Source organism: Lethenteron reissneri, chromosome 3 (assembly GCF_015708825.2).
Source record: "Lethenteron reissneri isolate LAM-NWPU_2019-01 chromosome 3, ASM1570882v1, whole genome shotgun sequence".
Taxonomy (NCBI): domain Eukaryota; kingdom Metazoa; phylum Chordata; class Hyperoartia; order Petromyzontiformes; family Petromyzontidae; genus Lethenteron; species Lethenteron reissneri.
The window spans coordinates 12,637,458-12,662,928 of record NC_083781.1 but is presented as its reverse complement, the minus strand read 5'-3'; the positions used below and the strand labels follow the sequence as shown (position 1 = coordinate 12,662,928).

General features: G+C 48.8%; 3 protein-coding genes across 4 annotated transcripts; 1 reads left to right on the top strand and 2 right to left on the bottom strand.

The window, feature by feature from the left end:
- Nucleotides 1–1,132: 1,132 nt before the first annotated feature.
- Nucleotides 1,133–10,536, bottom strand: ALKBH3 (alkB homolog 3, alpha-ketoglutarate dependent dioxygenase). The gene is made up of 10 exons (XM_061558737.1): nt 10,413–10,536; nt 9,817–9,897; nt 8,210–8,304; nt 7,128–7,162; nt 6,954–7,001; nt 6,519–6,622; nt 5,431–5,519; nt 3,991–4,200; nt 3,359–3,457; nt 1,133–2,326 (listed from the first exon to the last, which is right to left on the bottom strand). The coding sequence occupies exons 2-10, from the start codon at nt 9,893–9,895 to the stop codon at nt 2,237–2,239; spliced, it is 849 nt and encodes a 282-aa protein (XP_061414721.1). The 5' UTR covers nt 9,896–9,897; nt 10,413–10,536; the 3' UTR covers nt 1,133–2,236.
- Nucleotides 10,537–10,775: 239 nt separating this feature from the next.
- On the top strand, nt 10,776–14,788 carry PSMC2 (proteasome 26S subunit, ATPase 2). Its single transcript, XM_061558700.1, has 3 exons — nt 10,776–11,577; nt 12,799–13,011; nt 13,662–14,788. The coding sequence occupies exons 1-3, from the start codon at nt 11,269–11,271 to the stop codon at nt 14,466–14,468; spliced, it is 1,329 nt and encodes a 442-aa protein (XP_061414684.1). The 5' UTR covers nt 10,776–11,268; the 3' UTR covers nt 14,469–14,788.
- A 1,747-nt stretch (nt 14,789–16,535) lies between these two features.
- Nucleotides 16,536–23,937, bottom strand: LOC133346889 (transmembrane and ubiquitin-like domain-containing protein 1). 2 transcript variants are annotated; one of them, XM_061558722.1, is made up of 3 exons: nt 23,728–23,937; nt 18,491–19,124; nt 16,536–18,119 (listed from the first exon to the last, which is right to left on the bottom strand). In XM_061558722.1, exons 2-3 carry the CDS (start codon nt 19,114–19,116, stop codon nt 17,750–17,752), a joined length of 996 nt encoding a protein of 331 aa, XP_061414706.1. In that variant the 5' UTR covers nt 19,117–19,124; nt 23,728–23,937; the 3' UTR covers nt 16,536–17,749. The 2 variants fall into 2 exon arrangements, with proteins under 2 accessions (XP_061414706.1, XP_061414713.1); XM_061558729.1 differs by having other exon boundaries at nt 23,737–23,937.
- Between the last annotated feature and the right edge of the window lie 1,534 nt (nt 23,938–25,471).

The following is a 25,471-nucleotide window of genomic DNA, read 5'->3' as shown; positions in this document are numbered from 1 at the left end:
ACGAGTCACTGTGCGTGTGCGACCCCGGCTGGCTTGAACTGCCAGGGGGCGTGCGACAGACAGTCCAGCGAACACGACCCGTGCCACCGTGCCGGGTGTCATCGCGATTTAATTGCTAAACTAAAACTGGTGCATTCACCTACCAGGTATGATGGGCTTTTTTGTTCGCACCGTCCGGCTGTGCAAGTGAGTGAATCATCCCACCGGATTGGATCATTGATGGTAGAGGTTGACTGTGGTGGTTTACTGTGATGTGCAGTGGTTGACTGTGGTGGCTGGCTGTGGTGGTTGACTGTGGTGGTTGACTGTGGTGGCTGGCTGTGGTGGTTGACTGTGGTGGTCGACTGTGGTGACAGTGGTTGACTGGTGGCAGTGGTTGACTGTTCACAAACGAGAGGAGTCTCACCATCTGAGCGACAGGAGGCAAGCAAGGGTCTGCTGCCTGGTCACAAATGAGACTTGGATGCTGAACCTCCAGTACCTTGCAACACCAGCTGTCAAGAATGTGAAATGTGGTTTGGAAGCCAAAACACCGTGGCATGTGGTATGTCCACATGCTTCCAAAAACACTTGGGAGAGCTATGCGAAACACCTCCCTACAGCGGGTGTCCAATAAATGACGAACAAAAAATAACACACTTTACACATTCATCAATAACACTGCCTCAAAAGAAAAGGTGACGTTTCGGCTAATGGCCATTCTTCATAACACACATGTACGACGATCTAGTGCGGCTTCAAGGCTGTTTCTGGGCCAGCGGAATCCGGTATCCAAGTATTCGCAGAAGCGAGGTACGAATCAATGTGCAGCATCTCACAGCCCAGCGAAGCCGTGCCGCTCTGGACTTTCACTATGAAGGGCCATTGCCCGAAACGTCACCGTTTATATTTTCCCTTTTAAAGCCACGGTGTTATTGACGAATGCGTTGAGTGTTTTTGGTTGACTGCGCCTGTACGTATGTTGAACTTCTTTCTTGCTGTACATAGCCAACCACGCTAATCGGAGGTGCGGTGAATGTATGCTTAATGAGTGTATGTTGAGCTTCTTTCGCACCGCACGTAGAAAACAGCGCTAAACGGAGGTGCGGTGTTCGCTGCTGCCGGACGCAGAATCACCAAAGTTTGCTTCATCGAATGAGGCTTCGGTTTATTTGGATCAAACCTTGATTTGCTAACTTGAGCAAACAAAGCATTTTCCAATATGGAATTCTCTTTAACAGCCACCGCTGCTGCCATGTGATGCAGTTTTCGTGTTTGCATCCCGATTAGAACTCTCTGTAGTTTAATAGAGTTCATAAGGTGCAGCTTTATTTCAAATTTAACATTCTTCTTTGTGTTCAAAATATATTCAATCCATGTTATGAAGGGCATAATATATATTTATCCTCCCAAAGGAGGTTAGTCACCAGTGTGCTGTACTAGTAACGGATTTGATTACGTAACAACCCTTACTAATTGGCTGTGTCGGGTGGTGGCGGGTTTAACGACACATTTATATTTAAGCGATCTAACCCAAAAACCTCTATTATGGACGCATTTATCCTGTTTTACAGGTTGGCTACACAAACAATTGGGAAGGACTTCCACCTGTTAATCCATGTTCTCGATTTTTGCAAGGAACTTTTATCAAAATAAATGGCAGTTATCAAAAAAAATAGTTAATTGTAAACCTGCTAACTCGGGCACATCAACGCAGCACGCACACAATTTACCTTCCAGGTAAATGTAGTTTTATAGCAACTTCACAGGTGGACGGTGTCTGGATCCGAACCCAGAACCCCATTAGTGTCAACTCAGCGCTCTGATTCCCGAGCCATCTGGACACCTCCTGGAGTAACAACGTTCCACAGATGTGTGGCTTTATTGCTTAAGCAACAGCACGTTGACAAGGCAGCAGCGTGGATAACTCGGAGAAGGTGATTCTAGCTGTGATCTCAAAAAAAACGCTGAGGAATGCTCCTGGCTGCATGTGGAACCAATAGTTGCCTACCTCTCTGGAAAATGTCTATTTTTTATGCACTGTATATCAACACATTCATCATGAACACAGCCTTACAATGGAAACATGAGTGAAGCGGTGGTGCATTGGGTTTACGCACAGTGCGCTATGACTTTGACAACCAGAGTCTGATTCCTGGCCAGGACACCGTCATTTGCCTTCTCAGCCAGCCAGCCACCTCCTTGTTAAGTGAACGTCTCAGATGCCAATGGGCCGACACTGACATCCATTCCTTGCTCAGGTGTGTGCGGTCTTGTTGGGGTAGACGGTGCGGAAGGTGAGGTTTATTCTGCCAGCCCGGCTGTGGTATTCCTTGGGTACTCGGTGCTGTAAGGGGGACACGGAGGGGGGGGGGGGGGAGTCGGGGGGGGAGTCAGGTGGGGATCGTCATACGCTTTTATAATTCTAGATTTGAAGCTTTCGTGACTGCAAAGATTCATATTCTTAGGTTTTTTCCGGTTAAGTCACGTAAGTAAAACATCAAAATAAAAATAAAATAAAAATCACGACGTTTCGGAGGCAACACAAGTCTCCGTCATCAGGTGGGACCGTCACAGCCGAATTAGCTGCATCACTTGATGCATCACTTGATGCAGCTAATTCGGCTGTGACGGTCCCACCTGATGACGGAGACTTGTGTTGCCTCCGAAACGTCGTGATTTTTATTTTATTTTTATTTTGATGTTTTACTTACGTGACTTAACCGAAAAAACCTAAGAATATGAAGCTTTTATAATCATTAATAGCAACAGGCCTGATCTAGCCACTGCTGGATGGAGGAATCCCTGCATTGTTGCCATCCGTCACGGTCTTGTGACGCCCTAATCCATATCGCTCCTGCAGAGGGGCTCATCTCACCGCTCCACGTCAGACGTGGTAGTCCTCCTGGGTGTGTCCCCTCCTTGGGCTGCTATTCTATCACCAGTCTCGTCGATCGGCAATCATCCCCCCTTCTAGCGATGTATCCTGCCCAAACTCAATATAATATAAAAAAACATAATTTAATTGAACGATACAATCGGTATTTGAAACTTGATAAGTGGCAGTACAGATAATTTCAAGGGCATATGTCTCCGTGTATAAGTGTGTATACATTGGTGTCCGCACGCGCGTGTTTGTTTTTGTGCATGTGCGTGTATGCACGTAAGCGCATTTGCGTAAGTCTGAGTGTACCTACGAGTAAGTAATCATGTGTCTTTGTGTAGGTGGCCGGGCGTGGTGTTGGCCACCCACCCTGTCGTGTGCCGTGCCGGCCTTCTTCATTGGTGCTCGCTAACGGCACTTGCCCCAACAGTCTGTGAAAGGCTTTACGGGGGTGGGGGGGTCTTCTTCTTGTGTGTGGCAGGGTGTAGTGCTTACCTGCCAGTCGTCCTGCGAGGCCCCGAACATGAGAATGAGATCGCCGTGGCCTAGAGGAACGCGTAGACGCTCCACGTACGTGAAGTCCCCTTCATCCTCCTGGCACAGAATCGCGTGCGAACGTGAACAATGCCAGAACATCGCTCTTTGCTCACGTCACTGCTCTAAAAGTGTCCTTCCTTTGACGCTGAACTTTTGTATTATGATGATGGTTTTCCTGTTAAAGTTGCATCATAGCAAAGGGATGTATCAAGGCATAAATACGTGAAATGATGAGCAATTAACACGTCACCCTCTGATGGGTTTATGAGCTGTATAGCGTATTGTTCGGCACAATGTCCGACCTTCCGCTACGCTTGCTGGTAACTTATTTCAGGAACTGAATTTCCAGTTCTGTGTGGCCCCCAAGTATACCAATGCAGTTTTATTGTTCTATTTATTATTTTATTATTTCCCTTCTACGTGACTTTACCGAAAGAACCACGAATATACCAATGCAGTCTCTGTGGCCTAGAAGAAGCGAGTGCAGTGAAACGTCGGACATCACGCTAATCGAGAGAGCCGAACAAACGAACGAACGAGCGAAGGATTCAACGAACGAACCGTCTCGTGCCAGCGCAGGATTCACTCACCGGCGGGGGCTTCTTGCGCAGCTCGAAGGAGCGCATCTCGCCCAGGCTGAGGGAGGCGATGGACGGCTGGGGGCCCAGGTCGGGCTCGTCGTCGCAGTGCCAGTCCACGCTGTCGTGCTCGTTGCGGTACCAGTTGGCGAGCACCGAGTTGCACTGCAGCCCCGTGACCTCGGCGATGCGGTCGCGCAGCATCGTCACCAGCGGATGCCACTAGGGGACGCCGCAGGCAACACCGGGACACAGACGTGGGACGGGAGCAACGAGAGGGAAAGGGTCTTCAAGTGACCTCATTTTGGGAGAGAATGAATCGTAAATGTGCCGTAGTTTCGCTCGCAAGGCCTCTGGCATGAACACTGAATCTTAATAATGCTAAATATGCCTTACTCTGGCTTTTAGAGTCTTGCATATTAAAAGTGAACCCTAAAAAAATCCTAAAGGTGCCTTAATCTGGTGATTTTGCACTTGGGCATTCCCACTGGACTTTAAGAACCCTATGCGTGCTTTAGTGTGGCTCTGTGAGCCTCAGGCACACACGAGGGCAAGAGCAACACGAGGAGGGGGTCTTGAGTGTGCTCGCTTTCAGGCCCTCGTCAGCAAGTATAAAAGAAACTGGCCAAACATTGCAATGCACGACCCTGCTGATAAAAAGTTATGAGACTTAGTGAAGCCTTCTTGGGTAATTTAAAGCATCATCATTATTTTCATTTTTATTTGAAAAGACTTCTTGCGTGCACTAAGGTTGCACTACCGTGCATGTACCACCTTGTGCAGGCATCCCTTAGGGGCCGTCCATAAATGACGTCACGCGATTTTGGACGATTTTTGACCCCCCGCCCCCCCTTCGTCACACGGCGTCACAAAAAGTCAGACCCCCCCTCAAATATGACGTCACAAAGCTCTGCCCCCCCCCCCCCCCAAAAAAAAAATGCTTCAAATCGCTTTAAACTATTGTCATTGTAGTGCGTATTTAATGTGGCGCTGCACTCTGATGTTGTAGGAGAAACATTTATAAAAAAGTCTATTTAATTAAATAGAACGTGTTGTCTATATATATTTAAAGTTGTGTATTTTTACGTGACGTCACATTTCTCAAACCCCACCCCCCTTGTCACACATCGTCACAAATGTCTGACCCCCCCCCCCCCCCCAGGTGCCTGACGTCATTTATGGACGGCCCCTTAACCGCTGACAAAATGCGTGGAGAGTCGACCGCAAACACAATCGAGTGGCATCATAAAACTTTGTGTTTGTTTTGCAGCGGAATATCTTCCTGTGTTGCCTGAAGACAAGCTCTAGCATTGGGTAATAGAGCAATCCCCAGGAGGCGCTCAACCTACAATAGAAATTTCTTTAGGGGGCTCGATGTAATTATTCTCTACGTGCACATGAAGGCACAGTGTTTGCTTGAAGCTGTGATTGCGTGCGTGCGTTTACACTCACATGTGGGTTGGCTTCCATGGTGAGCCGCGAGTAGGTGTAGGGATGGTCACCGTACCAGCACGTCAGCTGGGGCTCCAGACTCGTCACCCCTGCTCCACATGACAAGTTCAAAGGCCGAGGTTAATGACAACTATGTGATGCTTAGTTAGTACTAACTAGGAACTAGGAATGCCACTCTCTGAAGTATATCCATAAGAATCCTAAAGATGCCTAAGTTTGGTCTATTAAGCTCTGGCATTATTATATTCTAAGGATCCTAAACAAATGGGTGCTGCCGTGGCGAGATGTTAACTACCTCGCCTGGTATACAGGAGGTCATGGGTTCGATCCCAACCCTGATGCCTGTATACTTCGAGTTTTCACATCGTCCGTGGCCATGTGGCTTTTTCTCTGGGTCCTCCAGTTTTGATCTCCACATTTAAAAACATGCGTTTAAAAGAGTATTCGGGGGCTATGCATTGTCACGTGATAAGCCATTTCGTTGAGGTATCATTTGTGGCCAGGTCGCTTCTGAAAAATAGCTATATAGCTCAGTGGGCCTTACCTGGTAAAATAAAAAATATTTAGTTTATAGTTTAAATGGGCATCTGGCATTCATAATAATCCCACAGAATCCAAAAGGTGCTGAAGCTTGGCTCTGAGCCTCAGGCATTTACACGATGACCATGATAATATGAAACACTGCTGGATGAGACTTAATCCGAAATGTCATCATTGCATCTACAACCGGTTCCCGAGCGATTGAGAGCTTGGTTCGAGGGAGATGGCTGTGTCACTCTGTGGACACGTCGCCCCTTCTTGATGCGCAAACTCCAGCAGCAAATTGCGCTCACTTCGGCTGGTGGTCGACGTTCAAAGTGGAACTGCGGTCCTCAAAGGAATGGCGCCACCCACTGTCGTTGCCCCCCCCCCCGCCCCCCCCGTGAATCAGACAAATCACCGGAGTACGGCAGCAAGAGCAGTTTAAGCGAATGCTGTCGCAAGAGGTCACACGTTTGGCGCAATCGGCCCTTCGCTGGCCATGCGTGATGAATGGATGGCTGAGAGGTACACGCCAGGTGAAATCATGCACAGGCGGCGAGCGGCACCGTGCTTGGTGTACGTCCTCTGCCCCCATGGGATCTCCGCCGCGAGCTGCTCGAACATCCAGTCGGCCTCGGCGCGCTCAACAAATCCAGGAAAGAACCGCAGGCTACAAGACACCCAGCACATTCCCACAGCCCTGGTCAGTCCACTGCTGGATGATGGCCTCCCCAAGCCAGTAAGCTATGTCTGTGGGTGTGTTATGTCAAACACGCACACACTTGTATAAACACACACACACGAAGCAATGTCTATTCCTATACACTGGCTGTACGTCTTATACTGATCAGTACAATGTGTGTTACACAATTTGAGACGTCGCATAAAAACATGCCAAGCAAATAAGAGAGGTCAAGAAGATGGAAATGACAAATTGTCAAAATGTCATAGAAATAAATGGGCCGTACAATGCACCGATGAACATCAACGTCAATTCCTACCTGGACACACCAGTCGGGCCCGTGCTGATCTCGTAGTCACCTGCCGCGCTTTAGAAGGAAAGCACAAATCACAAATGTCATTGTCAATGAAATGCATATTCGATTTTAATACCATAGTCTACTTGAGACAGTTGTTGTATTTCTGTAAAAAATAAAAGTGCGGATTTTACTCACTTAATGACTTTTACATCAGGTGCTCTTCTCAGAGGCTGTTAACACATTAAACATAACTTTAAAAGGCATATTAACAGGCATGATACAAGCATCATACCTGGGTTACAATGGCTCAAACTCTGGAGCTACGCAAATAGGTTGAGGGATGCATGTCACCTATAACTCAGCAGCGCCTGAGTCTCTATCTCTTGTCCAGATGTACCCAATCTATTGTTCAATAATTATCCTCTCCCTTCATGCACCAAGATACTAAACACGTATTCTTGGTTCTTTCGGTAAAGTCACATAGAAGGGAAATAATAAAATAATATAAATATAAAACAATAAAAATTATCACGACGTTTCGACTGCAACACAAGCAATCATCATCAGGTGTGAAATCCACAGCAAGAAAATTTGATGAGGATTGCTTGTGTTGCAGTCGAAACGTCGTGAGAATTTGTATTGTTGTATATTTATATTGTTTTATTATTTCCCTTCTACGTGACTTTACCGAAAGAACCAATAATATGAATCCCTGCAGTCACGAAAGCTTTAAATCAAAATTTATACTTAACACGGTTGAGTCTCGTGTCACCTATATTGCTTATAGGATTTGCTGTACTGCCATGTCCGTGCTACCTCTCAAGTTAGGAAGTTTCATGAATCTGAGTGAGCCACCCATCCTTGCCCCCTAACCGCTGAACGACAGGCAGGCACCATCAAGCCTATAATAGTGATAAAAACATCGTTTCGTGGAGCATAACTACATTAGACAATGTTGTGCAATCCGCAAACACGCAGTAAATTCACAAGTATTTACACTTGTGGGAGTAAACTGGAGCACCTGGAGAAACCCCACGCATGCGAGGGGGCAGCGCTCTATCCCATGCAAATGGAAAGATGGAGATAAGTCCACACTTTCTGTACAGCCTTTGCCTGGCAAGCCAAGATATGGTACAAGAACACCCATGGGACGGGAGTTTCACAGCATTGTGTGTGACCCACCACTGGCTTATGTACCTACACAAGGATAATTATATTTCCCAAACAGCTTAAAACACGTGGCTTTTAATGTACAATTGTCTTAGCATGATACTCACTTTCTCCGGGTCCACATACACAAACTTCCCATCTCGAGTTTCAGCGTTGTTCTGCTTTGGTGCAGAGATGGGCGTCTTTGTCACTTGTAGAGAAGCTGGAGGAACACGAAGTAAAACAATGCTATTTATAAATGTGTCGTAACCCTCCACCACCCGACACGGCCAATCAGCAAAAAAAGTGTCACGTTGACAAAAGACAAATAGTTCACTGCTTTAGCCCACCGGTGTGTTGAAGCGTGAAACCACAACATTTACAATTTTTGAGTACGACGTTTCGCTGGTAAATTGCATCAAGCATCATCGGGCAATTGATTATTAATAATATTGGTCGTGAAAGCCTACGTGTTAAACTAAAACAATGCTGTCACAATCTTAATTTTAGAACTTTCGTGACTGCAGTAAATGATTATTTGGTTCTTTCGGTTAAGTCACGTCTAAAGATAAAATAATAAATTACATTAAATAATAGCATACGACGTTTCGATTGCAACACAAGCAATCATCATCAGGTATAATGAAATAGCGACACACTTAAATTCTAACTTAGCAATCTTTGAAATACGTAATCAACCAGGCTATACGTTAATTGTGTGTTGACCGACTCTCTGTGTTGTATTACATTACATTTCGATATTTTGCTAGGTTATTGAATTTTAGTTTGTCCTTCTGATTTTCAGACTTGCTTGCCGTGTCATCGCACTTGCAGAACCTTGTTTTTGGACCACTCATTGATATGCAAATGTTTTCTCTAACCCCCTCCCTCTCTCTGCCTCCTCCCCCCTCTGTCTATTTAAGGCCACCCCACAGAGATGATCACCCCTCTCTGGTTCCTGTGTTGCTCCCTCTATGTATCTTGGTGATATCTGTCTGCTAATATGTCTGTCTATAGTTTTCTGGTTAGATTTTATGTCGCTATTTCATTATACCTGATGATGATTGCTTGTGTTGCAATCGAAACGTCGTATGCTATTATTTAATTTAATTTATTATTTTATCTTTAGACGTGACTTAACCGAAAGAACCAAATAATAATGCTGTCACAATTCATGCCAGTGTCCACCAGAAACTGTTGATGATTACAAAACGTTTCATCAGCCCGTTGTCAATCCACTCCTTGATGAAGACCTCTCCGGGCAGCTGGTGCCGATACAGAAATATCTCGCCAACGACGGCGAGAGAGTGAATTTAGTGCAATGTGCTAACCACTGCACCACCGCTCCCTCCCTCCACCTGTGTTCATGTCGGTTTGATAGGCTCTGGGTGGACTAGGCCAGGGGTGACTACGCCAGAGGTATCAGTAGGTGGACTAGGCTAAGGTGACTATGATAGAGGTACTGTACCTGAATGTAGTCTAGCCTAGGGGTGACTAACATCGGTGGTCTATGCAAGGGGTGAATACGATGGGTGGAGGAGGCTATGGGTGACTGATCGGTGGACGAGGCTATGGGTGACTACGACAGGTGAACGATGCTATGGGTGACTGATCGGTGGACGAGGCTATGGGTGACTACGATAGGTGGACGAGGCTATGGGTGACTACGATAGGTGGACGAGGCTATGGGTGACTGATGGGTGGTGTGTGCTAGGGGAGGCTGTAACAGAGGAACCTGCAAGTGGACGAGATTTGTTGTTGGCGGTTGGCGTCGCCCATCCGCCCTGTACACGGGGACGACTCCGTTTGTCCATCTCTGTGCGACAGACATAAACACAACGTAGCGTTCGTACCAGGCTAGGTGCACTTTGCGGCAAAACTTGTACATCACACCCAGTATACATAATGGAGCATGACGCGTCTATACATGCTGTATATGCGTGCAGAATATGGCACGGCAGACGGCAGTGCGGACACATCGACGGCTGTACGGTACTTCTATGCTCCTTCACAACAACCGCCGTTCACCACGAAGCGGCGGTCACGTCACCACGGCGCTTGTGCCAGGCTAGGTGCACTTCGAGGCACTTTCACGAACCCGCATCGACCGAGCTTCGTGTCGTACGACCCAGACCACGTCTCATGGAGGAATCCGATGAGCTGTGAAGCGCTTGTTCACAGGCGTTCAAGTCGGCCCGCACGCGGCGCGGGGAGGCCCTTATCCAGCAGTGGATAGACCAAAGGGTGTACGTCTGTCCACGTGTACTATCGGCGTGCACGGTAACAACAGCGAGCGTTGTGTGTGTGTGTTGTGTGTGCTGGAGAACTCACCGCTCAATCAACTCCACTAATTAACGCATGGACAGCGGCAACACCGATGACGTCATCGCGTCGTGACGTCACCGGGCGCGCATTGATGCGACGTCACGTACATAAGGCGATGACGTCATTCCCCCGAACGTCGATGTCTGGTTTCGGGATTTCGTGACGTCATCAAGCCGGCTCGCGAGCCCGATGACGTCATTCCCCCCGACGTTGCGCGGAAATATCTTGCGCGAGGGGGGTTGCGTGACGTCATCGAGCCCCGCTCGCGGCGACGTCATTCCACCGCGCTGCGCGGCCAATGTCAGCTTACACTGTTGCGTGACGTCATCGAGCCGGCTCACGAGCACGATGACGTAGTTCCGCCGACGGTGACGTCACCGCGAGTGTATCCGGCGACGACATCGGCGTGCGACTTGTGGGCCCCCTCTCTCTCTCCGTGCGTCGCCGTGGTTCTGCTCCGTCATTGCCTCTTGTCGCCGCCTCTGCGAGTCTCTTTCTCGGTCGGAGTCTCCCCGAGTCTCCTCCGCGTGTTCTCTCACAATCTCTCGGACGATTATTGGGGGAGGAGGGAGGGGGGGTGAAGGCCCTCTGCGTGTCTCCTGAGTTGAGTCTCAGAATCGTCGAATTCGCGTCTCCCCAAGCGGTCTCTATCGGCTTCCTCCGTCTCTCTCTCTCTCGCGCTTAGTTCCGAGCCCTTCTTGAGTCTCTCTCTCCCGTGTCTCTCTCCTAGTTCTAAGTCTCTCACCAGAGTCCCCGCTCCTCCACGGATAGTGCCACCACATACCTCCTCCGACTTGTCTGCACATCTCCCATTTAGCGTGACCACCACCACCGCTCTCCCGACACCACCGCCACCACCACCATGCCGGACTACCTGGGCAGCGACCAGCGCAAGGTGAAGGCCAAAGACTCGGCCAAGGAGGGCGGCGAGGATGGCGATGGTGAGAAAGTGATCCGCTCCCTGGACGAGGGTGACATCGCCCTGCTCAAGACCTACGGGCAGAGCGCCTACAGCCGCCTCACCAAGCAGGCGGAGGAGGACGTGCAGTCGATGCTCAAGAAAATCAACGAGCTCACGGGCATCAAGGAGTCTGACACAGGCCTGGCTCCCCCCGCCCTGTGGGACCTGGCGGCTGACAAGCAGACCCTGCAGAGCGAGCAGCCCCTGCAGGTTCGGCGGCACGGCTATTATACATTGCGTATTTACAATCACAAGTCGGGTTGGCTCCGCACATTAACATGGGTTAGGCCATCGGGCAATTGGCTTTGCAGGCGGGTATTATGAAGGCGGGTTTGTTTATAGTTGCAGGGGTGGGGAACGTACGGCCCGTGGGCCGTACAAGGCCAGCGAAATCAGTTGTGTGGCCCTGCCAAGGGAACCGCAGGCGGGACTCGAAATTCAACAAATCTAGGAGCAAACCTGGAAAAGCATTTGCGAGTAGCAACATCATCAATACCGACTAACATCACGCGCCTCGACAAAGAGAAGCAGTTCCTGCCATCGCATTAGGGGCGAGTTACTTAAAAGTTTGACCAAATATAACGGGCTAATTTTTAAGTTGGTGATTTTGTATGGCCCGCGAATGATGTTATAACTATCCAAATGGCCCTTGGCAGAAAAAAAGGTTCCCCACCCCTGGTTTATAGGGAGAAAACTTGCGACCAGAGGCTTGCGAAATAAACCCTGCTGTGTCACGAGATGTTGGTGGCAAGATCACTCCGTCGTTCACTTTGTGGGGCCCCGTGCAACGCAAACAGTAGCTTGCCCCTACAGGTTAGGTGGAGGTGCCGCGTAATTTAAGGCCGATCCTATTCTTTTGTCCGTGTAGATTCGTGACATAAACATTCTCTTGTACTGCAGTCAATAACCCCACAACCACGAAAAGCTATCGACGCTTGCCATACACTCAACTCTAACCCCAACCCAAAAGCCTATCCCCTACATTTTAACCTGTTGCCATGAATCATAACCAAATCAATACTTTATCCCTAACCCTGCACGAAAACCAAATAAGTGATGTCCCAAAATACTTAATCATCTAACACCCAAACGGACGAATATCGTGTCTGTACTTAGATAAAATAGATCCACGACGATAGAGTATTTCCATTTTGTATGCTTTCCAAATGAGGTTAAAAGCTTAAATTAACTCATTATCTCCGTCTCTATCATGCTATCACAAAACCTGGAAAGATTATCCAATATGAGTGAAAGTTACTTTAAGGCTGTGTTGCTATAAAGGACTCGCCCGATAGAAAACGGGCCAAATTAACCCAAGGATTTTTTAAAAATACAATTCCGAACTTATGGTTAACTGATATTTCAACAGTCAACATGTCGTGAAATGTTATCGCATCGCGAAACATTATTTTGCTGCAACGCTACTTGCAGGTGGCCCGCTGCACCAAGATCATCAATGCCGAGGGTGAAGACGCCAAGTACATCATCAATGTGAAGCAGTTTGCCAAGTTCGTGGTGGACCTGGGCGACCAGGTGGCACCCACGGACATCGAAGAGGGCATGCGGGTCGGTGTGGACAGGAACAAGTACCAGATCCACATCCCACTGCCGCCCAAGATCGACCCCACTGTTACCATGATGCAGGTGATGTTTCTGCTGCTACGGCACGTGTGGCCTGTTATGTATGTACTATCTTGAACTTCTTTCGCACCGTACGTATGCAACCGTGCTCATCGGAGGTACGATATGGTGTGGAACGTGGGGGTTATGGTGAAACGTGACGCATTGTGAATTATGGTGAAAGAAGATGCATGGTGAACCATGGGACATGGTGAACAATTGTGGACCATGTGGTATGGTGTGTATCATGGTGAATTATGGGGCTCGGGATACCATCTTATATGGTGAGGAATGTGCATTATAAACGATGGGATTTGGTGAAGAATGTGGTAGGAGATCCTGGGTCACTGTGAGCCATGGGGCTCTGCCTTGGAGATGTCACCATCTCCCAAGACAACCCTGAGTTGTGTACTGGACATCATGCACTGTCATTTGTGAGAGGCCTCTTACATCAGGTGACAGTCCACTGAGACAGGAATGAGACCTGGGTTTAATACAAATACAACTAAAATGGGGGTCCTCATCGAATCTCTTCCATTAAGATAGAACTGCTCTTGAGGCCTCAAGAGACTACGGATTTACATCCTTTCGACCAGCTGTGATATCATTGTCTACAACTCTTTCACCTGTATTCACTCACGACTCTCTCGTCATTGCCGCGTGGCACCGCACAGGTGGAAGAGAAGCCCGACGTGACGTACAGCGACGTGGGTGGCTGCAAGGAGCAGATCGAAAAGCTGCGCGAGGTGGTGGAGACGCCGCTGCTGCACCCCGAGCGCTTCGTCAATCTGGGCATCGAGCCGCCCAAGGGCGTGCTCCTCTTCGGGCCGCCGGGCACGGGCAAGACGCTGTGCGCGCGCGCCGTCGCCAACCGCACCGATGCCTGCTTCATCCGCGTCATCGGCTCCGAGCTGGTGCAGAAGTACGTGGGCGAGGGCGCCCGCATGGTGCGCGAGCTCTTCGAGATGGCGCGCACCAAGAAGGCCTGCCTCATCTTCTTCGACGAAATCGACGCCATCGGCGGGGCGCGTTTCGACGACGGCGCCGGCGGCGACAACGAGGTGCAGCGCACGATGCTGGAGCTCATCAACCAGCTGGACGGCTTCGACCCGCGCGGAAACATCAAGGTGCTCATGGCCACCAACCGGCCCGACACGCTCGACCCCGCTCTCATGCGCCCCGGCCGCCTCGACCGCAAGATCGAGTTCGGGCTGCCAGACCTCGAGGGCCGCACGCACATCTTCAAGATCCACGCGCGCTCCATGAGCGTGGAGAGGGACATTCGCTTCGAGCTGCTCGCGCGACTCTGCCCCAACAGCACCGGAGCGGAGATCCGAAGCGTGTGCACCGAGGCCGGCATGTTCGCCATCCGCGCGCGCCGCAAGGTGGCCACCGAGAAGGATTTCCTGGAGGCCGTCAACAAAGTGATCAAGTCCTACGCCAAGTTCAGCGCCACCCCTCGCTACATGACCTACAACTGAGGTGTCGGGATTGCACGGAGGGTGCAATTGTTTTCTTGGCATTTGTTAGGAAAAGTTTTTCTTTTTACATAATACTACGGTAAATGCACACGCGAAAGTTAAAAGTGCTTGGCAAAGTTACCCGTCCTGTTCAGTGAAAGAGGGAATTAAAAAAAAATTTCCAAGCCAGGTTTTGTAGTTGGTTATAAGCATACAGGATGCCACACGCACGAGTCTAGAAATACCTGTTTTGTGGTGTGAATTTCTGTTTTGAAACCATGTAATGCTCTTTGGATTGTAAAACATTACGAATTAGACAAATAAAAGATTACATAAATGGAAAAAGCCACTGTTAACGGACTTTTATTTCAGGTCTGGTTTTTTTTGTAAAGGCAGAACTGTGCTGCTGGTATTGTGGCAGTACAGAAATCGGAGGTCATGTACCCATCTGTGCGAACCTGAGCATGATATATCCTCTTCTTGGTTCTTTCGTTAAAGTCACGTAGTAGGGAAATATAATAAAAAATAAACAATAAAATACAATTCTCACGACGTTTCGGCCACACCGCAAGCAGCTGTCTTTCTGACAGACCTGTTCTTCACCTGAGGACGGCTACTTGCATTGTGGCCAAAATGTCGTGAGAATTGCATTTATATTTTTATTATTTTATTATTTCCCTTCTACGTGCCTTTACCGAAAGAACCAAGATGAATCCCTGCAGCCACGAAAGCTTTAAATCGAAAAATGATATCCTCTTGTAGTGTTTTCTGACTACCAGTGTTCTCCCATTTGTACTCCTTGAAAGTGTCTTGGAGTTGTGAGGAAATTATATATATATGGCCATTGCAAAGAACTGTAGATTTTTCACATTACAATAGCTTCTCACTACAATAAAATATGCAGCATGCAGAGTACGCTACACCTATTGCCATCACAGCTCCTCCAGTGTCTTCCCCAGCACCTGATGCATCAGTCAGTCCTTAATGGTTGCCCCCAGTGAAGAAGCTGATATGGCTGCATGTTAAAAGATGATACACCAGGAGCATTTTAAAGAACACATCAGCAATAGTTGCTGTATGATTTATGTATATGCACACTTAAAAAAATTGTTGCCTTAATTTAGGAAAATCTCATTGCCTCAGTGGGCAACCGATATGGCAACTTGCAATCAGATCCCAGGTCACATGGACCCGATAGTGTGCTTTGACCAATCTTTTGCCATATATAAAAAAGGTTTTACCCTCTGGAAATAACAGGTGTTAAGATGTTCAAACTCCAAATAAACCTTTTGCAAAGAATCAAGTCTGCATTAACCACACAATTGTGGTGAACATGCAAACAAACATGCTCTGATAATATATGCAGTCTTTGAAATTAATTGGACTACACCACAGCCTTCTTTCGACGCTAAAGAAGGCTGTCTCTGGTGTATGCCAATGAGTTTCGAAGACAATTCCATATTATCAGAGCATGTTGCATGTTAACCACAAGTACTTGTGGTTAATGCAGACTTGATTCTTTGCTTAAGGTTTCTATTTGGTGTTTAAACATCTTAACGCTTGTTTTATTGGCAGAAAGGGTAAAACCTATTCTTATTTTTTCATACTTTTGATACTGGCAAAAAGGTCCTAATCTTTCAATTTTCAACATGGCAACTTTGTATGGGCATACAAAGTTGCCATAGTTGCTGATAGTAAATGCACTGCCAGCAACAATATATACAATTAAGGCCTAAAAGACGGCTTTCCTCTCTACAACAATAAAAATACATTTGAAAGTGCTAGCATGGCAACAAGCGTCACCTTAATGAGGCAACATTGGAAAACATTTGAATGTAATCCAACAGTTGTTTACTACTTGGGTGTCAAATCATTTTATATACAAATATCAAGTGGCCAAAACGAGGTCCGTGGTTTTCCCTTGACCGCGAGTGGATTCGTGACATCACACGTAGCTCGGGAAGCCAAGAGCTGGCTCTGATCAGACAACCTTAATAAGGTTGGACAATGCTAGTGGTCATTAAAGTATGGCCACAAAACTTGACTGCCTCAACAACCAAAGCATGTTGTGTTAACACAATGGAAAGGTTCATTACAGAAATATTTTATTCAAACATAACTCAACTCCAATTACATTATTTATTGTTGAAGACGAAGTTTTAAAACACTGCTTTGAACACCATCCCGATAACCTTTGACCTCACCCAGACCACTGCATAACGAAGGCGCATCCTTGCTTGGCCCAGTCACTCGGCCTCACGGGGGAATGGGCGAGGGAGGAGAGTGGATGGGGATTGGAAAGGGGATGAACAGAGATAAAGCCGGGGGGGGTGGTGGGGGGGGCTTTATCCCTGCACACAACTGTTTACATAATGGACTGCAGGCTGTCAAGAGTGACTGGCTACAGCCTGCTCAAGGTGGTCATGAACACACATTGCGTGCAGAAACACAAAAAAGGGCACTTATAAATGCAAACGGCCCCCCGCCCCCCCCGAATAGGCAAGCCATCATAAATTGCTGGCCTTGTGCCTGCTTGCATTGGTTTCTGCATCGGCTGGCTGGCTTTCCGAGTAGGAGTCATACATAGTAGTCACAGGTGCCGACTCGCAAGCATGGAAATTTGCTAAATTTCTCGAGTTCACTTTCTCGCTCCTACAAAGAGAAGCCTATCTCTGCCCATGGGAATCGCCAGTGATTACGCGTGATGACATCACCCCAATGACTTAGGGTGCACATTGAACATGGATACACATTGTTATAGTACACTAATAATAAAAATATGAACTTAATAAGCGCTATTTAAAATTATTTTGAAGCAGTAAATATAGTATAATTAGGTGAAAACGTGTGCATGTACTGTTTAAAGTTATTCAAACAGAAGCTCCGCCTCATTGCATCCCGCTGAGCATTATTCAAGCATTCGCCCCCTTTATATTCATATAAAAATGGCCTTTTGACATGTTTGATAATATAATTAATGGGCGCTGTGAAAAGTGCATGCTTTGTTACAAGTACCGTTATCAGCAGTGCTTAAATTCTGATGCGCAAAAGGTACATGGCGCAGCTTCCAAGGTTACGATGTAACCCGGCACAGCGGGGCATCGACAATGCGCACTCACAAGAAGACGCTGCGCAAGCGACGGCAAAGACTCGCAACGCCAGGCCGCGTCGGGTCTTTTCGGATAATTTAAGCACCGCTGCGCAAGCCCACAGTACGCGTGCGTCTCAACACTGGCAGGCACTACAGAAAACGAATGTGTAGCATTTAAGACGTTGTCACGAGCGTTGCGAGGCCCAGGGCTCTATCGTCTGTAAGTGTTGAAGGCGATGACGCTGAAGATGACGGTGACCCCGACCAGCGAGACAGTGGCGGGCGCGGTGAAGAGCTGCTTGTAGGCGATTCGCGTGTACCACACCACGACGAGCATCAGCAGGAACAGGGGCAGCATGAGCCCCCCCAAGTTCAGGCCGTCCGCGTTAGGGTCGGCGAGCGCGGCGTTGATGCGGGCGTTCCAGCCCGCGGAGGGAGGCGCCGTCGGCCGCTGCGATATGTGGCAGTGCAGCACGCAGCCGTGGTGCAGGCCGTACGAGGAGAGGGGCCGGCTGTCGTCATGCAGCAGGCGCCCCTGGTAAATCAGCCGCACCTGCTCCTCCTGTCCGGGGAACTCCACGCTGAAGTTCGCACCGTGGCACGAATGAAAACTCGTCAGAACTTTTAGGTTTTTTTTTAAACATCCATACACGGCGTACAGTAAAATCGCACAACGCGTGTATTTACTTGGTAAACCCGAAACAATTTACATTTGTAATGCACCGATAATTATAACAATTGTCTCAGAGTGCAGAATTAAAGGAAGAATGGGAGGTAAAGCGAGGGATATAGATAGGAAAGGAGAGAAAGGAAGCCATGAAGGGGATTCAAAGGTACAGTTGAAGACAAGGGATAAACATAAAAGCAGGGAGAGGGGACGAGGCAGAGGTGATGTGGAGGGAGTTCCAGAGCGCAGATGCATAGCAGTTAAAAGCACGTACAACAAAAATACCTTTTAAAATGTCCAATGGTGTCACTCGGCCGGACTCTGACGATTCTCTCGGTTTCATTCAAAAACTTGAGCCGGATCTGGATGAGTCTGTCACCTTCGGGAGCTGCACTACTGCTGTTCACAGCCTCTTCCAGCGATTCCGCACTGCCGCTGCTACCGCCGCTCCGCTGGTCCTCGGCTCTCCTGCGCAACACCGGGGAGTGGCTGGGACTACTGCTGCTTCGCGCTTGCGATGGCAAACCATGGTCTCCTACGTCCGAGGGTGATGAACCGCCTTCAACCGAGCCGCTGCCATGCGTGTCCGACTGGCTGTTAGCATCACCGGCCGCTTCCCCCGTGTTACCGCTGCCACCGGTGGCCGAAGCATCGTGGCTTGGTTCGGGGCTTGGTTCGGGGCTCGCACCACCACCACCGTCGCCGCTGCTGCGGTTGGCTGGCTGCGGTGCGGTGTGCGGGGCGGTGTGCGGTGCGGCCTGCGGGGGCCGTCCCCGAGCGTCTGCAGGCCCCGTGCGGCCCCAGCTGTCGGCCATGCTCGTGGAGAACCAGACGACGGCGAGCGTGGCGAAGCCGAGCGCCGCGGTGCATACCACCAGCACCTCGTCCGCGATGCCCTCTACCAGCACCATAGCTGCACCTGCACGGGCGTCGGTGGAAAACAGCGTCACGTTCACCACCGCCGATACCAGAGCTGCTGTACACCTGCAGCCTTAACAGACTGTTGGAGCAAGTGCTGTCAGCGAGCACCTATGCAGGCCGACACGGTAAACAAGGGAGTGGGTGCCCAGCACGATCGCCGTCTGTCTTTGTCTCCTCAGTGGTGATGTTTACACTCCGCACAAGGTACCCATTTGAGGCTGAGTAGACCTAGGGGAGGCCCAGGCCTAGTTCAGATAGTCGTCACCAGTGTTGGCCGTGAGCAGGAATCGAACTCGGGTCACCGGGTTCGTAGCGCAGCACGCAAACCGCTATCCGCTATCATACCACTTGCCGCTGTTACAGCTGCACGCGAGACTAAATAATTTACATGGTATAAATTCACGTCATTCATTCACACAAAGCATCAGCCATTTTCATTTTTCAGGAGTCGGCAGGCCTGGGGTCGATTACAATTGTGATTGTGTCATTTGCCATGAAATGCAGTCACAATGTAATTGTAATTTGAGATAGCAATGCTGCTGTAATTACCTTTACAACTACCCCAGATCTGGCAGGAGGATCTTAATCCACGAGAGTTCACTGCAATTCATTGTAGGGGCTGCTTTGTACACAGAGGAAGTGCATGCATATCAGGGAACAACACTAAAAAACTACAATGGGTTCACAAACCCATTTGCTGTCCCGCCATGTTCTGGTCAACTCTTTGTACAAGATTCTGGGTTAAGGATGTCTGTGGACATTAAGAAGAAGAGTTATAATGCAGGAGATTGTTATACACAAGGCAATTTATAAACGCACACAATATTTCACATATGCAAATGACCACGACTCCGAGGCCCGGAGCCAAACTCGGCATAGCTCGAAAGATGGGTGAAAAAGAGGTGGTGGGGCCTTTAAGAGTCTCTTAAAAGTCAGTGAAAATTGAATTCTGAGAATTTGCAGCAGGATGGTGTCACACACAATGAAAGCTGCCCAAGGAAGAAACGATGCCTGGCAGTAACAGTTCTGGTCCTAAGTATAGAGATGGTTTAAACTCTTGACAGTCCAAACATTAGCGCTGGAATTTTGCATTAATATTTTGAATAACACGGATTCTTAAGTTAAAGAAAACATGAAACTCTCCAACCCTAAAAAAAGTCTTACCTAGACAACGTTTTACCAAACCCAACACTGTGCACCAATCTCGCCTACTGCGAGTGTCCAAAGACCCAATGGAGGCTCAGAGGATGTCTTCCCGTTACCTGTGGACAGGTGAAAGAAGTAAATGTCGCAAAGTGGATTTGCCGGCTTCCACTCCTCAAACTGCGGTGTGAAAAACGGCCATTATCAAAGATACCAATTCACAAACCACTTATTTAGTTTGAAACTAGTTTATCAAGTGTTTTTACACTTGCTTTGCATATTTTCCCAAGCACCTAGTCTGAGTGCTTGCATTTAAAAATGTTTTTAAATCTCTGTTGCAAAATGCCTGGCTCGTAATTGATTTAAACAAGGAACATACCACCTCCTGCTTTACCTAGCTACCTGGCAAGGTACATTCATCGCATTGCCTATACAACACGGTGACTGGGAGCAATGGCTCTGCATCATGACTGCATGCAGCGATCTCATTGTCATTGGTAGAGAGAGTGCTCAATCAGCTTTTCGACTCCGCTCAGGACCCCAGCCAAGTTGTGGGTTGCAAGCCTTTTGCCCTCAATGTATTTAAGACCCCAGAAGGGAATTGCCTCGAACTACCTTGTCACAATCAATGCAACCCTCCAGGTGCTCTTCGTCCATCAACGAAGGTGTTTTTTTACATACTTTCTATCAACCTCTACCCACTCGCTCGCCATCATAAAGTCATCTCGGAGAATGTTAAACACCGCTGTCGTCGATGATTGTTGATGTGTCACGTGCCAAACCACGGCCTCCATTTCTTGAGACTCGCTCCCCCTGGACTATCTGCACTGTCAGGCAGAAGGCTCATCTTCAAATCAGATTTTTAAGTAAAAATAAGTTGTTTATTCCTTGATATGATCAATGTAAACATGATTTATGTTAACGCGTTCTTTTTTTTATTGCATCCTCTCTCTGCGCTGCCTATAAACCCTCAACGACTGTCGAGTTTTGTTACTGCCTTGCCTCACACAAGCAAGGGAGAAGTACCGACGTCCACTGTATGCCAAGCGAGTGATGAAAGTGCCACATTCACATGGCGAAGGTCAGCCATAGAATGCTGCTCTCCATAATCAATCTCTCCTCAAACTCAATCCTCTTGTATCACCCATAATTGTCCACCTAGTAACACAAACGCAAAACGGATGCTCTGTTAATCCAATCTGCAATGTTACATCTTGTAATATTTTGTACTACTTGCCCAACTCACCGACTGCACGATGGTAACCACAGCTCTCTCAATAACCTCGCGCGATCATTACTGTGCTCCTCTGCAATGCCTGCGGATTACAACACTCCCTCATCCTCTTCCTTGCCTCGTCCTGTCCGCTATCGGGAAAAGGCAGTGAACATGGCCAACGCATGACGATAATTTAACCACCGCACCACATGCAAGCCAGAGGAATCTCTCAATGAGGCCCCGTCAGCATTTGGTGCGGAGACTCCACTACGTCTCGTATGTAATAATGGGGAGTGCACTACGCCTCATCAGTACAGTAATGTACTACCTGTACACGTTATCGATATCAGTGGAATGTATCACACACTGATAAATATAACAGGACAAACCAATACCGATGAGATTGTGCACATGGGCTCTACAGGTGACATAGCAAAAGACCGTATAACGCTTTCAACCATGCGTTTGTCATCGGAAGCGTTTAGTTAGCGATAATAATTGCCGACCCGCCCATCCTGGACATCTGTGAAAAAGAGCTTCATAGCTCATCAGATTCCTCCGATGGAGACGGAACGAGTGAATAACGCAAACACGGGCTTCATCCCATTTGGAGAGAAAAAAAGAAAACCAGTACAGATGAGATAACAAGGTATAAAAGAGAGAACGCAGAATGGTGAAGCACACCTCATTAGAACCACCAACACTTGAACAGCGGAGATGTAGAATCGCTCTCACTAGAAGCAGTGCCAGTGTGCCGCTGCATATCACGTTACCCGACATCATCAATGCTGCAGGTTCACAGGGTGACCAGTTACATAACGTCCCAGATTCTACCTGCTCCGGCAATAGCCCAACGCTCAAAAGCCAATGGTGGGCACTCCGCATTCCCATGACCAGGCCTGTACATCCATGTGGATCAATCGCTATTCAAAGTACTGTAATCATTTACAGGGCGCTTACATTCCTCGGCAAACTCAAAGGGGGCTTTGCATCACACCTCAACTCAACCATAAACACACGCACTGCTGTAGTTTGGTCAAGGAGACCCCCAGCGGCAGGCAGCAGTTCGTGTGCGGCACGGGTGTACGCAACAATGGGCTTGCCAATACAGTCGTTGTTAAACGTTACATTTCGATTTAAAGCTTTCGTGACTGCAGGGATTCATCTTCTTGGTTCTTTCGGTAAATACTCTTAGGTTTTTTCGGTAAAGTGACGTAGGTAAAAAATAAAAATATAAATATTTCTATTATTATTTCTATAATTTTTTATTTTTTACCTACGTGACTTTACCGAAAACACATAAGAGTATGAATCCTTGCAGTGACGAAAGCTTCAAATCTAGAATCTTTCGGTAAAGTCACGTAGAAGGGAAACAATAAAATAATACGTCCATGCACAGGTTAGCGTTCGCACTAGTTCTTATGCAGCAGAGCTTCCCGGACAAACGCGTAGGAACTAAATAGTAGCGTGTGTGGTGTGAGCTCCGTATTCTGTCCATCCACACACGGAGCACGACAGCAGAGCGACTAACAGCGGCGCGTTAAGTTGCACCACCATCACCCGTCACGAACGCGCCTCGAAACAACAACGCAGACGCGGCGTGCGACCCGCTGGTGTGTAGGGAAGGGTGTAAGGAAACTCCACAGTAGCATGGCCAGGGCAAGTCCATCCACTCGCGGCGTCTCAACTCTGCCTGCTACCCGCTGGTGTGTAGGGGGGGGGGTGTAAGGAAACTCCACAGTAGCATGGCCAGGGCAAGTCCATCCACTCGCGGCGTCTCAACTCTGCCTGCTACCCGCTGGTGTGTAGGGGGGGGGGTGTAAGGAAACTCCACAGTAGCATGGCCAGGGCAAGTCCATCCACTCGCGGCGTCTCAACTCTGCCTGCTACCCGCTGGTGTGTAGGGGGGGGGGTGTAAGGAAACTCCACAGTAGCATGGCCAGGGCAAGTCCATCCACTCGCGTCGTCTCATCTCTGCTTGCGACCTGCTGGTGTGTGGTGGGCGAAGGGTGGGTGTAAGGAAACTCCACAGTAGCATGGCCAGGCCGAGTCCGTCCACTCGCAGCACCCGCGGCGTTTCAACCTTGCTCGCGACCTGCTGGTGTGTGGGGGGGGGGGAGGTGTAAGGGAACTCCACAGTAGCATGGCCAGGCCAAGTCCGTCCACTCGCGGCACCGAGGCAGGAGGCGTGCGAGTGTGGCGGCGATGTTCGTCGGCGTACAGTGCGGAGATAGATGCTCACCACTTTCACCTCTCGCTGCGTTCCGCCGACAGTGGGAGTGGAGGCACGGGGCTGCTTCTCCGCTGGCGCGAGGCGACTGCGTGGAAGCCGGCAGGGGGTTCGATGAGGCGTAGAGCAACGCGCGAGATCAATGAAACGCGATGAATATTGGAGAGGAATTTTTTATCACAGCGCCTCAAGTGACGGCAGCAGCCAACCCACCCCCCTTCCTTCGCCACGTGACCCGCGCGGGAAAGTGAAATCGATTTTTATAACGAATTACAATCGATTCGATTCTTCCTGGCTACGCGTGTTAGAGCCGTCACACCGGTGGGAATCGACCGCGGCGATTTAGTCCCCGAGGTCGATTCCGCTTTAAAGTGCACGCGGCGGTAGGTGAGTTGCGTCGATTCTCAGGAATCGATTCAATGTCTTTGGGGTTTTTTTTCATTCTCGTACAGTGGTTGCTATGGGATTCAGTTTCTCATCCAAGGCGAGCCGAGTTTATTTTGTTTAACCCTGGTGAGAACTCAGGAGACCAGGATCCATCTGATTTGCAAGAGTCACTATTTAGTCTGCTCGTAGAGAGGGGGGTGGGGGGGTGAGGACGATGATTGTTGTTACGGCTAATCCCAATTGGGTCAATTTTGCGGTGTCATTTTTTCCATTCTAATTTTTTTTATTTAAAAGCCTGCACACGATGGCCTCCCCTTGCTAATGGCGGGAGGGAATCTTTGACGTCCACAGCGAAGCAGGCGGCTTGTAGTATCATAGTTGCGGTTATTCCGTACCGCAGTATTGCCCAGGGCGGCCGCTGGGTTGAACCGCGAACCTCTGCGGCAAGTGTCGAAGTCGCCGACTCAATGTTAATGACTTTTAAAAAACAAATGTTGCTTATGTTTAACGCTTGTCAAATCTCACGTACACGGTCGAGGTGCTGTGATTGAAACTCAAATTGCGTGATAGAAAATAGTAAAAACTTGGCTTAGAGAACATACGCAGGTGAGTAAATACAAGTCACTGAGGCTTGTGCCACGGCTGTCAAAGATCAGACTCACAATTTGTATTTATACCGGAGGAATCCGATGAGCTGCAAAGCTCATTCTCACAGATGTCCAGTAGGGACGTGTCAGAAACAAAACAAAAACACGATCGGAGTGCAACGTATAGGAAAGGTAAACAAATCACTTAAAAAATGTACACTAATAAAGCGAAATTTTTTTTTGTTTTATTTTACCAAGCCCACTTACGAATTAAACTTATACTGGTAGGAACCCACTGGTTCCACCAGCCCACAGGGGATTATTGTGTCCGTCCGTCCGTCGTGAAGGGAGGGGCTGGGTGGGAGGGGCTGGGGAGGGTGGGGAGGGGCTGGGTGGGGAGGGTGGGGCTGGGTGGGGTGGGGAGGGGCTGGGTGGGGAGGGTGGGGCTGGGTGGGGTTGGGTGGGGAGGGGCTGGGTGGGGAGGGTGGGGCTGGGTGGGAGGGGCTGGGTGGGGAGGGTGGGGAGTGGGAGGGGTGGGGCTGGGTGGGGAGGGGCTGGTCACCCCGTGGTGCCCTTATAAAACTCAACGTTTAACCTACTCACGCCGGCTTGTGCCCGCCCTCACAGTCGGGCATATTTGCGGAATACACCACGCCGCCGTTGACCCTGGCCATTGACCGAGCAACCCAACGTTCCTACCAGCTCCCTCCGCAGGAATGCGTTTTTTCAGAAGCCACCTGGCCACAAATGATATCTCAACAAAGTGGCTTATCGCGTGGAAA